At 54.8% G+C, this 16570-nt stretch overlaps 1 protein-coding gene and 1 pseudogene across 1 annotated transcript; both read left to right on the forward strand.

Moving 5' to 3' along the window:
* Positions 1-3677, forward strand: part of LOC137457381 (zinc finger protein 585A-like) — a 285768-nt pseudogene extending 282091 nt beyond the window's left edge.
* Positions 3678-12840: 9163 nt separating this feature from the next.
* LOC137457392 (olfactory receptor 14A16-like) lies at positions 12841-13752 on the forward strand (the record flags this gene model as incomplete). Its single annotated transcript, XM_068169291.1, has 1 exon — positions 12841-13752. A coding segment is annotated over exon 1 (912 nt), but the record flags the coding sequence as incomplete, so codon positions are not given.
* Positions 13753-16570: the final 2818 nt, after the last annotated feature.

Below are 16570 nucleotides of genomic sequence, written 5' to 3' on the forward strand. Positions count from 1 at the left end.
GGTGAAGGCTGCAGGGCGTGGGAGGGCTTAGTTCAGCAGCTGTGTGACTCTGCCTGGCTCCTACCTCCAATGGTGCTGGCAGCAGCTGACCCCAGAAGCTCCAAGCTCCAAAACCTGCCTGGCTGAGGACAGTCCCCTGACCCCTCCTGACATCCAGCACAGCCCAAGCAGGCACTCAGGGCTCCTAGCCACACAGCCCAGCCATAGCCCATGGCAGGAGTCACCTGAGGTCTCACTCCCTCTCTGTCTCCCTTCCTCTCATCAGTTGCTGCCTGAGGTGTCTGCAGGGTCCCTCCCCAGCCCCCATATGTAACCCCCCCTTGGCTTGGTGCTGTTCTTTCAGCCCTCCAGCTGATCCCAGCCTTTAGTCTCAGGCCCCTTCCATTCTTGTGCTGCTGCTTCCAGCCCAGTTGCTTAGATGCTTCCTCAGCCACAGCATTTCCCACTCCACCTTTCCAGCTGCAGTGGCAGTGGAGGTGAGGGACACAGGGCCAAGGGACAGCCAAGGCAGCAGGGCCATGGATGAGCTGGGACTGAGGGATGGGCCTGGGAGTGGTCAGGCAGGAATTAGGCCTCATCCCCCCCAAAAAGAGGAGAGGATCCAGGGCCCAGGTGGCAAATGTGTGTGCAGGGAATGGCAGAATCTGGCAGCATTTGAGGAGGTGAAAGGAATGAATTGTGCTGCAGCTCTGCCTGTGTCAGCTGGGAGATGAACAGCAGCCCATGGGCACTGTGCCCTCCCATCCAACCTCCTTTTCTCTTGGGGATGTGGAGTGGCAGCTCCAGGAGAACTGCAAAGAGCAAACTGAGAGAAATGGTCAGGGAGAGAAGGAAGCCAAACCCTTTTCACTGAGTCTCTTTGGGCTGCAGGTGTGTGAAGGGTGCTGGAGGTGTGAGGTTTGGGCAGGAGCCAGAGACTCCTCCAGCATCCCAGTGAGGGCTGAAGAGGTTTAGCAAGAAGCTGCCCAAGTCCCTTCCCCCTTTGCTGCATCTGCAGAGATCATGAAGCTCCCTTTGTGTGTGTCCTGAGGGCTGCTGTGATCTTCTCTTGGACAGTGGGCAGCAGAGAGGTGTGTGCAGGGCAGAGCTGAGCACAGAGTGTGAGGGGTGGGGGCAGAGCCAGGAAGGGGAGCTGGGGGCAGAGCCAGGGAGGAGAGCTGGGTCCAGAGCAAGATCTGCTGTCAAAGGCAGTTGCAGGCAGCAGAGGCCTGGGCAGGCAGTGGGAGAAAGCTTTAGGCAAGGCCTGGGAGAGGCTGTGTGGAGGCAGCTGTGTTGTGGTGCTGGCCTGCAGGTGTGTGCTGGGGGCTGTGTGCTGGGCAAGGAGCTGAGTCTGCACTTGTTGAGGCCTCCCATCTTGAGCAGCCCTGGCTGTGTGCTGTGGCTGTGCTGCTGGGCTTGGGAGCTGCCCCCAGCAAGGCTGAGCTGTGCTGCCTGGTCCTGGGCAGTTCTGAGCCATCCCTTGCAGGTCAGTGCTCTCTGAGACCTTTGCTTCTCTGTGGCAGGAGTTGTGTCCCTCTCTCTCCATCATCCCTGCCCCTGTGTGCTGTGGAAAAACAGAGTTTGCAGATCTGTCCCTTGGAGCAGCCCTGCAGATAAGAAACCCTGAGTGGGGCAACAGCAGGACCCCAGCTCCCAGCATCCCAGAGTCCCAGGGCACCTCCCAGCCTCTTCTGCCTCCTCCTGCCCACTACATTTCACCACTCCAGGGGCTGAGGCACATCAGGTGTTGGAATTTGGAAACTCCCCAGGCTTGTGGGGGTCAGTTGTGTGCAGGAGATGATGTTTGGGGTTGGGATTTGGAGGGTGGTGGGAGAAGGTTGGAGGTGGTTTGGTCTTTGTGGGTCAGTGCTGCTGTCTCCATTGCCTGAGCCAGGAGAGATCAAAGGACAGGGCCTGGGCCAGGAACCACCCTGCCAATGCCACCAGGCTTGAGGAGAGCAGGACAAGACCACTTGTAAGCCCCAGGGTACTTCAGGGCACTGATCACAGGAACCTGGGGTCTCAGCACAGGTATTAGAGGTCTGTGCCCACACTGTGGCAGAAACTGAAGGTTTGAGGTCCCCTCTGCGTTCTCTCCTCCAGCTGGGTGTTGGGAGGTGTTGGGAGTCAGGGACTGTCATGAACCAGGCAGGATCTGAGGGTTTGAGGTCCTGGGCTCAGGTGCTTCCATCTTCCCTATTGCAGAGCTGTGACCCCTCCCTCCCACAGTATGGCCTCACAGAAGGACTCAGGCAAGAAGCAGCACCCAGAGATCAAGTTGGAGAGGCCAATGTGCAGTCCCAAGGGAGAGGAGGATGAGGAGGAAAAAGAGGAGAAGATGGAGGATGATGCTGAGAATGACAACTATGAAGAGGAGGATAATGACGATGATGAAGGTGAGCAGGATGAGGGGGAGGAATGTATGGAGGAGGATGAAGCCAGAGCAGGTCCCTCAGTGTCACCCAAAGAGCTGAATCAGTGCTCTGAGTGTGGGCAGAGCTTCCCAGGTAGGTCAGAGCTAGTGAAGCACCTCTGCCCACAACCTGGCTCCCAGCCCTTCGTTTGTGGTGACTGTGGCAAGAGGTTCCGCTGGAACTCTCATCTCATATATCACCGCCGCACCCACACTGCAGAGAAACCGGTCACCTGTGCTGATTGCGGCCGGAGCTTCACCCGGCGCGGCCATCTCATCCGGCACTGCCTCACCCACACTGGAGAGAAACCTTTCATCTGTGTAGACTGCGGTCAGAGCTTCACCCAGCGCGGCAATCTCACCCAGCACCGCCGCACCCACACTGGAGACAAACCTTTCACCTGTGCTGACTGCGGACAGCGCTTTACCCTGCGCGGCATTCTCACCCAGCACTGCCTCACTCACACTGGAGAGAAGCCCTTCTCTTGTGACAGCTGTGGCAAGCGCTTCAGACAGCTCTCTCATCTTAGGCAACACCACCTCACCCACAGCAGTGAGAAGGCCTTCACCTGCAGGGACTGCGGCAAGAGCTTCAAACACAGGTCCACTCTCACCATCCATCGCCGCATCCACACTGGAGAGCACTTGTTCCCCTGTGCTGAGTGTGGCAAGAGCTTCACCACGAGTAATCGATAGGCCGGCACCAACTCGTCCATATTGGTGAGAAGCCGTACAGCTGTGCCGACTGCGGCATGAGCTTCACCCGGAAGAGCCATCTCACAGAGCACCGTAGTGTGCACACTGGCGAGAAATCTTTCAGCTGTGCTGAGTGCGGGAAGAGCTTCAGCCACAGGAGCACTCTCATTGCTCACCGCCGCACCCACACTGGAGAGAAGCCTTTCACCTGTGCTGACTGTGGGAGGAGCTTCAGCCAGAGGCACGCTCTCATTCGCCACCACCGCACCCACACTGGTGAGAAAGCTTTCACGTGTGCTGATTGCGGTAAGAGCTTCACCCAGAAGGGCCATCTCAACAAGCACCGCTACATCCACACCAGAGAGCAGCCTGCACTGGAGGGGAGGCATAAATCCACCTAGAATCTCTTGAGTAATCGTGACCCCTCTGAGAAGGTCTTTCCAGCACCAAAATCATCTATTTTTCTTTTCCAGTTCTCAGGGACTGGGGACACCAGCAGCAACAAACACCTCCTGCCCATCTGAACACCAATTATTGCTAATGAGAACAATTACAGTGCTGAGTCGGCACAGCTGGAGCGCCCAGTGGAGCTGGGCAGGGCTTTGCCAGGGTCTGTCTGGTTCTTCCCCAATGCTTTGTGTCTCCCTGGGGTAAGAAATCCTCTGTCCATTGACCAATTGTCTCAATAAAACCCAAAAGTTACCCAAATCCTGTCTGTTTGCTTTTATTTCAGATATCCCTGCCTCAATGCCTGAATTTTGGGGGCATTTGCTCCCAAGGGATGGAGTGGAGCTGTGTGCCCAGTTCAGGGAAGGCAAAATGAAGTTCTCAGAGGAGTCTTGAGGGGCATCTCAGAGGCATTCCTCAGGGTCTTTCAGGTGATCTTATGTGTTTGGGATTTGGATGGTCCTAGGACTGACTTTTGAGATCTTTGGAGAGTGTAAGGGGAAGCTCATGGAGACCTTTGGAAGAACTCGGAAAGCTTCTGTTGGCTTTCCACTCTGGGGCTGGAACAGGTTGAAGAGGTTAAGCTGCCTGTTCTCACCCAAAACAGAAGGGAGGGAAAAATAATACACACAAATCAAAAACCCCTCTGGGTTGAGATAAGGACTTGAGACATCAACAGATCTGAATCCAAAGGAGATCCCATAATGCACACTGACCTGAGGCTGTTTGCAGAAAGAAGCACAGCAGTGAGCAGCAGCAGCCAGAAGTAAACCCCTGCAGCCCTCCCCCTCAGCAAAGAGCCAGCACCTGAGAGCCAGAACCCAACAGCAGCAACCAGAACAGGAAGCCTCTCATGTTGCCCTCTGAACTACAAGCCCTGTAGTACTTTGCTCCAGCCAGCACTGTCCCTGTGAAGGTGGCATGAGGCAGGATGGAATAATGGCAGCAAATTTTCAACTTAACCTTTGATATTCCCAAGCCCTCATTCTGTGCCACCTGCACCATGCCCAGCAGCAATCAGCAGCACACCTCAGGCACTGTCCATTCTCACTCCACAGGAGGTCGCTTTGCAGTACCCAGAGGGCTGCTCACTGCAGGTGCTCTGCAGCTCCACTCTGTTCCAGCACAATCTGGATCAGTCCATGCCCAGTCCAAATACTGCAAATGCTGGGACTGTGTTTCTAGCTCTGGGGCAGTCTGAGTCCAGTGACTCCTTCCATGCCTCCAAGTGAAAGGAAACTGTGGCTTGCATCCCAGTACTCAGCTTCCAACACATCCAGGTGTGGGGATCCTCCTGTTCACACCAGAAACACAGATGGGTTCCACCCCCTGTGGTTTGATGGTGTCAGAGCACTCTGGGCACCTGTATCTACTAAAGCTTTATTCTCTCATGGCTTCAACTTGCCAGGCCATTGGTTCTGTACAGTCCAACAAACCAATTTGTGTCTCCCTTCCATCTGGTTGGAGGCAGAGCCCCTCTAATTCTGTCTTGGGTCCCTTGCATCTTGTGAAGATGCTTTGGCAGTCCCTTCAGGAGGACCAGAAGCAGTTTCAACTTCCCTGCTCTTCTTAGCCCATTTCCCACTGGAAACTGAGGCAGCATCTCTGGGGGGACAATTCCCCTGTAAGTCACAGACTCCTGCAGCCAGGACTGGATTGGGTTTTCCTTTCCACTTCCTCATGTGCTCCCCATGGTCACACAAGTAAAGCAGAGAGTGTGCTGTGGTGTGTGCCTCCCAGATTCTCTCCCTTGGACAGGGGAGCAGCTGCTCCTCATGGCTGAAACACAGGACTGTACAGGTGGGGAATGAAAACTTCTTCTGGAGCTGATGGAACTCCTGGGACAGTTCCTTCACAGCTGAAACACAGGCCTGGACAGAGGAGGAGAGATTTCCTTTGCCTTGCTGGGGCCTGCTGCTTGTTTCATCCACTGTTTGTCCTTGGTCATCTTCCAAAGCCAGAGATAAGAACCAAGCCGGCAGCCCAGGTTCTTTCTCTTGTTCCCATGGGAACCCTGATCCCTCCTGGTCCTTTGCAGGATCAGCTGCTTTCCTTGTAGGCTTCTTTTTCCCTACAGGAGTGTTGCAGATGTGCCCTCGGGAATGAGCAGTAAGGATATCAATGAATAGATATATTGGTAGCCTATTGATATACAAACTATGCAGCAGGGGATTTAGTTTCTATTCACAGGCAGCAGTATTGGGTTGATGGAACCACCTCTGCAGAACGTTTGTGCCTGGGCACTTCAGAGGAACCAAATGAGTTCTAGAATTTAGAGTTGAAACTGATTGGAAGAGCAGTGGGGGAGGGGTTGGTCGGTGACCGGCAAACCCTCAACCCAGGACAGTTTCAGCACTACCTGAACCCAAATTCTATAAAGCAAAGGTTTGGCTTCCTCACGAGCTGAGAACCTCATGAAATCTTTCCTTGGTGATGTGTTTAGAGTCCTGACAGCGCGGCACGGCTGTGCCCTCATGAGGAACTGGAGAACGGCGCCGACCGCGTGGCTGTGCCGCGGGGTTGCTGCTTCTCCCAGAGCACAAAGGTCCTGGAGCCTCCCAGGGGAAGCTTCAGAGGCTTTTGCCGCTGGCTCCACGAAGCGCAGCACCTGGCAAAGGTTCCCCGCTCTGGGGGCTGTAGCGCTTCAGGACCGGTGGTGCACAGGGGCTGCCATGGTTTCCTCCCGTGGCGATGGCTCATGCGGCAGTTGACCCCACGCTCCACGGCACTGCCCCCAGCCGGGCAACAGTGGCAATGTGCAGCGAGGCCTTCTGGAGCTGCTTCAAGTCCCGGGCGAGGCGGACCGTAGCGGCACAGAGACGCACGCAGGCATAGGCACGGACACCAGCGTGGGGGGCACTTGTTTACCAAACAACTCCTATTTACCATTTGCCCCAAAGAATACTGCTCCAGTCAGCATCCACTGCTAACACAATAATTAACCAATCAACTGATACTTTGCCAAATGAGCATAAGCACACGCCACAAACAGGGCAAACAAACATGTAGCCTGGGCCTTGTTTGCCACAGGGGTGGAAACATGCCCAGGCAGATTGTTGTCCTGGACTCAGTGGTGCCAAGGGCCCCCCTCACCCCCAATGACTCCAGAAGGGAGGGAAGACAAAGGGGGTTTGAGTCACACACACAGAAGCATGTTCTGGTAATATTTGGGGCACAATCCTGGTCATAAGCACCATTCACTACGAGGGGCAGCTGATCCTGGCACAGGCTGCTTCTCTGACACAGCTGCCATGCCTGTGGCACTGTCTGTAGGTCCAGAGACCTTCTCTTGCCCCTGAGCCCTCTGCACAGAGATGAGAAGGGCACAAGAGGCATGGGCCAGGCCCAAGCACATTGCAGTGATTTCTGTCTCTCAGGAACTCCCAGGCTGACAACAGACTTTTCCCAAACCTTTCCCCAGCTGGGGAGGATTTTGCACTTGCTCAGGGGTGAAATTCCAAAGCACCAGAGGTGACCACCAGCCTAAGAATTTGCCCCTTCTCTCCCCCACCCCCTGCCACTCCTCAGTATCCAGTGTCTGGGCAGATCTCACAGTGGTTTCCTTGGGAGTGTCGTGTATTGCTCTGGATCAAACCAGAGCAAGCTGCCCAGCAGTGGACAGCACAGCTCTGAGCCATTCCCCTAAGCTAACACCCAGCACCATCAGCAGCACAAACAGGACTGAAGTTCATCAGCCCCCCAAAAGCAAATCCATCAACATAGTGAACACACCACACCTGTTGAAGTGGAACCTCCTGTGCTGCAGTTTCCATCCATTGCCCATTATCCTCTCCCAGGGCACAAGTGAGCAGAGGCTGTCCCTGCCAGTGGGTTCCTCTTAACCACATGGATCCTGTCCCAGCAGGTAGTAGTGCAGGAGAAGGAACAGCAGAATGAAGAGAAGGAGAAGGGAACTGAAAATCTCATCACCTGAATCTAGAAAGAAAGCCCTTGGTAGCAAATGTCCTTTCTGGATGGACACAGAACACAACACAGAGAGCTGATGAGAGCAACTGCTGGGTGTGCACCAACTGCCCTGAGACCCCTAATGAAGGGCTGGAGGGGGGAGGGCATTCACTGGAATTCCAATACCTGATAATACCTCTTGGACATACTGAGAATCACAGAATTGTCAGGGTTGGAAGGGACCTCAAGGATCATCCAGCTCCAACCCCCCTGCCATGGGCAGGGACACCTCACACCAGATCAGGTTGTGCACAGCCACATCCAGCCTGGCCTTAAAAGCATCCTGGGATGAGAATTCCACCACCTCCCTGGGCAACCTGTGCCAGTGTCTCACCACCCTCATGGGGAAGAATTTCTTCCTAACATCCAATCTGAATCTCCCCACTTCTAGTTTTGCTCCATTCTCCCCCAATCCTATCCCTACCCAACACCCTAAATAGTCCCTCCCCAGCTTTCTTGTAGCCTCCTTCAGATACTGGAAGGCCACAAGAAGGATTCCTTGGAGCCTTCTCTTCTCTAGACTGAACAGCCCCAACTCCCTCAGTCTGTCGTCATAGCAGAGCAGCTCCAGCCCTCTGCTTATCCTCGTGGCCCTTCTCTGGACACCTTCCTGCCCCTCCAGATCCTTCTTGTAATAGATGCTCCAGAACTGGACGCAGTGCTCCAGGTGGGGTCTCACCAGGGTGGAACAGAGAGGGAGAATCACCTCCCTGGCCCTGCTGGCCACATTTCTCTTGCTGCAGCCCAGGATACAATTGGCTCTCAGGGCTGCAAGTGCACACTGGTTGCTCCTGTTCAGCTTGCAAATGAACACTTCCCTTAAGGATAATCCAGAATTAGAAGCACAAGATGGGGATGGAAGAGGCCCCTGATGCAAAGAAGAGAGATTCCAAATGTGTCCAGAGATATGGGAACAAAGCAGGATTGTGCAGGAAGTGGGAGCCAGCACAAGTTCTGCACCATGAGAGTAGTGGAGCACTGGAACAGGTTGCCCAGGGAGGGAGTTGGGGTCCCATCCCTGGATATATTCAAGGTGAGGCTTGACAGGGCTCTGGGAAACCTAATGTATTGGGGATGTCCCTGGGAAGGTTGGAGAAGGTAACCTTTGGAGGTCCCTTCCAGCCCAGCCCATTCTATGATCAGTGAGATATGGGAACCAAGCAGATTCTGCATGAAGTGCAAAAGGAAGACACCACCTGGGGCTTCTCAGAGCTCTGGGCCTGGCTGTAACTGTGGATTCCTGCCTTGGGCTTCAGTCTCAAGAAGTTGGTTGGAGCAATAACCCTGAGCTTGTTCCCCTTTGTTTGCATGGCTGTTATAGTGCAGGGCATGTGTGAGTGCTGGTCTGCTTGAGGGAGCAGAACAGGGGACAGCAAGGGCCTTGGAAGAGGTGGGGCAAATGTCACCTTCAAGAGCAGGCCCTAAGCCTCTGTCTTCTCCTAAGCTCCCATTCCAAAGAACAGACCTAAGGCCTGTCTGCAGTTCATAGAGCAATACTGAGCAAGACTTTCCTGAGGTTCTTTTCCCTTCTTTCTGTTGCTTTTTGGAGACTCTTGAGTTTCTCATTCCATCAGCTGGGCAGGAGATGTTGTCACCTTTCACTACACAGAGTCACCCAGGTTGAAAAAGACCTCAGAGATCATTAAGTCCAACCATAACAGGACTCCTTCCCAGCACAGATTGTGTCCACTCCCAGGAAAGGCTACACCACCTGAAGCCCTCCAACCACTCATCTGTATCTCCTCCCAGTACAACCTATATCCCCTTACCCACTCCCTGACAGGCTAGGCCCAATCCCACTACAAACTGTCTGCCTGACCTTTGGAGCTGGAGGTTCTAGTGTTTTCCAGGCCCAGCCAGAAAGGCACCACGGCATCTGGAAGGAGGCATTCCAAATGCCCTTGGATGGAGGAAACCCTGAACTCAGTGAAGAAGGCGAACTGCAGCTGGCCTGTGGCAGGAGGAGTGAGGACACCCAGACACAGAAGTTGTCCTTCCCATGGACTCAGTACTGCTATGGCCACATCTGGATGCTTGGTGTCTAAGAGTGGGGTTCTGCAGTGTGATGGAGAAGGGAGGAACTGGGGAGGCTGCAGAGGAGATCTGCCAGGATGGGAGCTGACATCTCTGTGGGGAGGCTGAGGGACAGGGGCTGCTTCAGCCTGTGGAATGGAGGCTCAGGGCACTGACACAGCAGTGTGCACATGGCTGAAGGGTGGTTTCAAAGAGGATGGAGCTCTTCTGGGGAGTGGGAAGAGACCAAAACCTCCACACAGTGCAGCTTGGAAGATTCAGAGTGGAGATGAGGCCAAAGAAATATCCCTCAAAGGGCAGAGCTGCTATGCATGAGGCCATCCAGAGATATTAGCAAATGGCAGGGAGAGCTGAGACAGCTCAGGAAAGGGATGGAAATGGCAGGGGGAGAGCTGGGAGGAGAAGCAAGATTGGTGTCAGCAGACTGAAGGGAAAGAGCTGCAGGCATGGGACATTGTAGGACAGGCTGCAGTAGGGATGGCCAAGGGCTCTGGCAAGGCTGAGAGGCTCAACAGGACCAAGTTCTTTGTGCCCTTGGATCTGGCAGTTGCCTCTGCCACCAAGGCCTGTGAGGAGAAACTTGGCTTTGAGGCTTTGAGGTGGTTCTATTGCAAGGGCAGTGGTCAGGGCTTGGCCTTTCTGCTTCCTAGAACAAAAGCAAGCTTTTCTCCCTTGTACTTTGCCTTTGTCTCCCTGCAATCCTGGCCTCTAACAAGCTGCTCTAACGAGTCCCTGGGGAGCCTTTGTCAGTAACAAGCCTCAGTGAGGCCAATCAGTGCTTCAAGGTACTTTGGAGTTTGCTTCTGCCTTGGACTTCTTGAGAAGCTTCTTGGCAGTACCTTGGCAGAGTCTCCTGTAGTACCTAAGGATGATGTAATCAGCCCCAAATACTCCATGGGGCTCATTAAATACTGCTGAACCTCTAATTATTGTCAAGATTTATGCATATAATTGGAGAGGTTATTATTACACAAAGCTTCTGATAAAAATGATTTCACAGGGTGAATCAGAGCCCTGATTTTTTGTTTGCAATCAAACCACAGCAAAACCTGACAAGGTCCTACCCTGCTCACTGCTCATCCTCACTCCCCACTGCCCCCATCAGAGCCCAGAGCCACAGGTGAGGGACAGGATCTGCCTTGCCAGGGGCTTGGGGTCAGGGCTTGGCCCTTTGGATCAGTGGAACCCCTCCAGGTTTATTCAGCAGCAGAGCCACCTTCAGCTGCTTGTCCTGACCTGTCAGCACTGCCTCAGTTCTATGCTCTCACCACAGCCTGGAGATGCTTCAGTGCCTCCAGTGATGTTTCCCTTGCATCCACTCTCTTCTTCTGCCCTAATCAGACCCCGGGGACCCTTTTCCAGTATGCTTCACTGGGACCCATTAAGAGTAGAAGAAACTTCAGAGTTTGAATCCAACTTTGAATTCTGGTGAGGTTTCTTCAGCTTCTCAGGCTCTGAGGTTCATGGACTTGGCACCAAGGCCACCAGAGGGATCCTTTAAATGCCTTGGGGTGGTTCTGTTGTGCTGAGCCAGGCCAGGCTCCTGGGCTGGAAGGTGCTGCTGGCAAGCAGGCAGAGCTGTAGAGACAGTTCTGGCCAGGAGCAGCACCTCTGCACAGCATAGCAAGGCTGAGGACTCTGCCAGAGGATCTCAGGGAGATGAGGAAGGAAGGCAGAGAAAGCTTTGAAGTAGCCAGGACTGGGAGTATGCTGAGAGCTCACTAGAGAAGTCACTGCAGTCACAGACATGGTGAGGTGTGGGTGCCGGGTGGTTCAAGTGCAGTTCTGGGAGGCATCTCCTAAAGCTGGCACAGCCACAGCTGATGCTGACTGTGGGGAGAAGCTGTGGGTGGCAGGAGCCACCCCTGGCAGTGCAGAGCAGGGTGGGGCAGGGTCCTTCTGCTCTGGAGAGACTGCTGTGTGGGTCAGGGCTGCTCACAGATGCAGCTCAGCATTCCAAAGGGATGTTTCAAGGACAAGGTCCAAGCAGGGTCTGCTCTAAAGAGAGAAGAGTTCCTGAGTCTGTGTTTGCAGTTTCCTATTCTGAGGACAAGGGAAAGTGGGGAGAGAAAGAGAGGTAGCAAAGGACCATTCAAGTTGGAACAAGTCCTTGAAACTGGGGAGGTGTATCTTGGAGTGGTCAGGAGGTCTGCTGGGAGACTCCTAAAGAGCCTTCAGCCTCTGCCTGTGGACAGCAGCAGCAGCACCCTGGCTGGACTCATCAGGATGCCTCCAGCCAGTGCCCTGCAAACAGGCAGGTTTCTGTAGGTGAGTGCAGAGGGGCTGGGCTGGGCTCTGTGAGCAGGGCAAATCCATCACCCAGCACACTCCTGCCAGGGTGAGAACCTCCAGGCAGCAGGGATCTGATCAGGGGAGGAAACTGAACCCAACAATGTTGTGGGAGGGAGTATTCAGACATCTCCATCTGATCCCCTCCAGGCCAGATCCTTCCTCTGAGCACAGGCCTAGGCCCTTCTTCCCACCCCATCCCCAAAAAGCCTCTGCCCTCAGGGTCGTGGGCTGCGAGATGTGAAGCACCTCCTCTGCAGCCAGAGCTCCAGCAGAGGCAGAGGAAATGCCATCGGGTGTTGCAATGAGCCCTGAGTGTGCTGGGCTGGAAGTGTGGTGCTGAGACCTTGAGAGAGGCTGAGACACTGAGTGGTCTGTGGGGGATCCCTCTGCTCTCAGCAGGGTCTGGTGGCTTTTCAGGGGGACAGGGGAGTGTGATCACCTCCAGCTCAGCAGGGCACAAGCCCAGAGAAGTGGGGAAGTAACAGCAGGGCCAGAACAGCTCCCCTCACTCTGCTCTGAGCCACAGGCAGCCTCTTGCTTTGCAGGCTTCTGCTCTCTCTGTTCCCCCTGAGGGCAGCAGAAATGCTGTGTATGAGAGCTTGTGACAGCCATGAACACTCTGGGGGTGAGATGTGGGCAGCTGGAGTAAAAAAGCCTAAAACATTCAGGAACTGCCTTTTTCTACCCTCTCTCCTTAGCACTGGGAGATGCTGAGAAGCCTTTCTGCTTTGGGACTCTTTCCTCTGGAAGTGGACACCAGAGCTTGCTGCTGCCTCCAGCACTCCCCTGCTCCAGAGCAGGACTGACTCAGCAGCAGGAAGCAGGAAGAGTCTCTGCTCTTCCCTGCATGCTCAGACAGCACAAAAGAGTCCAGCAACAGAGCTGGAGGGAGGTCTCCTCAAAAAGAAAACTTCAGTCTCTGGATCAGGGGCTGAGAAATGGCTTTGGTTGTGCTCCATTGACTTGTGACTGCCTTTGCTGTTTGGCTACTGCACTGTGCACAAAGGGCACAAATGTCCAACAGCAGCTCCATCACCCACTTCCTCCTCCTGCCATTCCCAGGCACAAGGCAGCTGCAGCTCCTGCACTTCTGCCTCTTCCTGGCCATCTACCTGGCTGCCCTGCTGGGCAATGGCCTCATCATCACCACCATAGCCTGGGACCACCACCTCCACACCCCCATGTACTTCTTCCTCCTCAACCTCGCCCTCCTTGACATGGGCTCCATCTCCATCACCGTTCCCAAGTCCATGGCCAATTCCCTGGGCAACACCAGGGACATCTCCTATACAGGATGTGCTGCTCAGGTCTTCTTTGTATTTTTCTTGCTTACTGCAGAGTTTTCTCTCCTCACCACCATGTCCTATGATCGCTATGTTGCCATTTGCAGACCCCTGCCCTATGAGACTCTCCTGGGTAGCAGAGTTTGTCTCCACATGGCAGCAGCTGTCTGGGCCTGTGGCTTTCTCTACGCTCTGCTGCACACAGCCAATACATTTTCCCTGCCCCTCTGCCAGGGCAATGTTGTGGACCACTTCTTCTGTGAAATGCCCCAGATCCTCAAGCTCTCCTGCTCCACATCCTACCTCAGGGAGGTTTGGCTTATTTTGGTCAGTTCCTGTTTATTCTTTGTCTGTTTTGTGTTGATTGTGGTGTCCTATGTGCAGATCTTCAGGGCAGTGCTGAGGATCCCCTCTCAGCAGGGACGCCACAAAGCCTTTGCCACCTGCCTCCCTCACCTGGCTGTGGTCTCCCTGTTTATCACCACTGGCTCCATTGCCTACCTGAAGCCCTTCTCCATCTCCTCCCCATCCCTGGACATGGTGGTGTCAGTTCTCTACTCAGTGGTGCCTCCAGCAGTGAACCCTCTCATCTACAGCCTGAGGAACCAGGAGCTCAAGGCTGCCCTGAGCCAACTGGTCCCTGGATGCTCTCAGAAGCAATAAACTCTTTGTCTTCTCTTGCAGAGCAGTTCTGATGTCACTCAGTGCAGCCCCAGCCTGGCTGCTGGAGTTCTGGCTGATGCTGGGGCTGTTCCCCTTATGAGGATGTTGTTCCCACACAAATGTCTTTCTTCTGACCATTTCTGGTTCAGTGTTGTCCTGTCTGCTGTGACCCAGAGGCTGCAGACATAAGGAGCTGTTCTCCCTGTCTGTGCTGAACATAATAAATGACCCTGCAGGGAGTTATTTCTCTGAGTTCCTTCCTCCAAGGCTTCTGTGGAGCTGCAGGGCAGGGCCTGTGTGCAGAGGTGGAGGGGCAGAGTCCCAGCACAGAAGCAGTGCCAGGGAGTCCCAGAGTTTGGGCTGTCCTCAGCTGCTCTTTCTTCCCTTCCACCCTCTCCTGCTGAGCCTCTGTGCTGGGGCAAGACCTGAGTGCTCTGGCAGCTTGGGCACTGTGCTGCTGTGTGGCAGTGCTGGGACTGCAGGCAGGGATAGCCCAGGGGCACTGCTGGCACAGAGCAGGGCTCTAGGGCATCACTGCCATTAGAGGAGGTAGTTTCGTCATGTCTTATGCCATGGATGTCCCCCACCTCTGGCCTCAATCCTCTCCATCCCCCAACAGCTGCTGTGCCCTTCAGAGGGGCTGAGGCTGAGACACATCCTCATCACCTCCACCCTTGAGAGGTTTCTATGCACTGCTCAGATCCCTTCTCTCTCTTCTCGTGCCAGACCATACATCCCCAGGACCCTCAGCCTCTCCTTGTCAGAGCTGCTCCAGCCCCCTCAACATCCTCACAGCCCCCCAGTGGACTCTCTCCAGGAAGTTCCTCTTGAACTGGGGAGCCCAGAACTGGACACAATCCTCCAGATGTAGTCTCACAAGGGTAGAGGAGAGGGGGGAGGAAAACCTTTCTTGGCCGCCAAGGGCACATTGCTGCCTCCTGGGGAATTTGTTGCCCACCAGCACTCCCAGGGCCTTCTGCACAGGGCTGCTTTCCAGCAGCTCAGCTCTCCCCCAGCTGCTAAAGGTGGTTAGTCCTCCCCAGGTGCAGGACTCTACAGCTGCTCTGCTTGAACTCCATGAGGTTCTCCTCTGCCCAGCTCTGCAGCCTCTCCAGGTGTCACTGCATGGCAGCACAGCCTGGCAGGGCTCAGCCACTCCTCCCAGGTTGTGTCACCAGCAAACCTGCTGAGGCTCCACTCTGCTCCTTCCTCCAGCTTCTTGATGAAGATGCTGAACAGGACTGAGCCAGCACTGACCCCTGGGGAACACCACACCACAGGCTTCCAACTAGACCCTGCCCTGTTGCTCACAGCCTTCACATCTCCATCCTCCTGCTGGGCCGAGAGCCTGTGGCAGGGAACAGCCAGCCCTGCCTAGCCTCTCTCCTAGCACACACCCTAGCAGAGCCTGGCACAGAGCTGACTGGGAAGGCTGACAGGTGTCATGGCCTCTGCAGGGACAGCCTGTGCCAGGAGAAGCTGAGCAGAGGCTCAAGACCTTGGCTGTGATCAGAGCTGAGGGAGCTGGGCTTGTCCTGCCTGCAGAGCAGCAGCTGCTGGGGCAACAGGCAGCAGCAGGGCTCTGATCCCAGCAGTGTGGAGAAGGCTCATGGCCATGGCACAAGACACAAGGACAGGAGGCAGCAGGCTGGAGCCAGAGGCTGAGGCTCCCTCTAGAACAACACTTCTGCAGCATCAGGAGAGTCTCTCCCTGGAAGCTCTTGGCCAGGGCCTTTGTGTTGACTCTGTCCCAGGACAGAGTGTGGACAGCCTGAGCCTCTCGCAGGAACAACCACATCCATCACAGCACAAACTGGAAGGAAGGGGTTGGTCTCTTCTCTCTAGCAACCAGCACCAGAACAAGGGGACACAGTCTCAAGGTGTGCCAGGAGAAGTTTAGGCTCAAGGTGAGGAGAAAGTTCTTCACTGAGAGAGTTGTTGGCCATTGGAATGGGCTGCCCAGGGAGGTGGTGGAGTCACCATCCCTGGAGGTGTTCAAGAGGGGATTGGATGTGGCACTTGGTGCCATGGTCTAGTCATGAGGTCTGTGGTGACAGGTTGGATTCGATGATCTTTGAGGTCTCTTCCAACCTTGGTGATACTGTGATACTGGACACCCAGACACCCTCCCAGCACAGTCTGGGCCCTGTTCCAATACCAGCTGGATCCTGTGGCCCCATTCCCAAAGTCCCAGCACAATCTTGATCCTTTTAGGCCCTCCCAGTACAGCCCTGGCTGCCTCTCAGCTCAAAGTGGATCCTCTGATCCCCTCCCAGTACTGATGTGTACAAAGCAGATCCCCTGCAGACCCTGATGCCATCCCAGTTCAGACTGGGCTTCCTCCCTGTACAAACTCAATCTCTTTGAGCCCTCCCAGTTGTGCTGAAGGCACATTCTGCCCAGATATTGAAACCTGTCCCAGCATGTGGACAAGTTCCCCCTCCTTTCATGAGGGGAACAAAGGCCAGGGCAGCACAGACCCCTGCACAGACCCATAGCAAGGGATGCTGGTGCTGATACCAAGCATGGCATAATTCCAGCTTCACACCTCCCATAGGCTGCAGCCAATTGTTTACGAGAGTGCCCATTGGCCACATCCAGCCTCGAGGAACCTATCAGTATTACCCCAGCTTGTAAATATGTTGCCCTCTTTCACTGTGTTCTCTATCATTGCTCGAGACTGAGCTCATGCCATAGCCTTGCTATTAAGCCTGCAGCCATGTAGGCCTGTTGAGCCTCAGCCCTGAGAGTATCTCCAGAGGAGGAACCAATGCTGAGAGCCTGAGAAGCTACAGTG

This window comes from Melanerpes formicivorus, unplaced genomic scaffold (assembly GCF_026170545.1).
Source record: "Melanerpes formicivorus ecotype bairdi unplaced genomic scaffold, bMelFor1.0.p_v2 SCAF_177, whole genome shotgun sequence".
NCBI classification, from domain to species: Eukaryota; Metazoa; Chordata; class Aves; order Piciformes; family Picidae; genus Melanerpes; species Melanerpes formicivorus.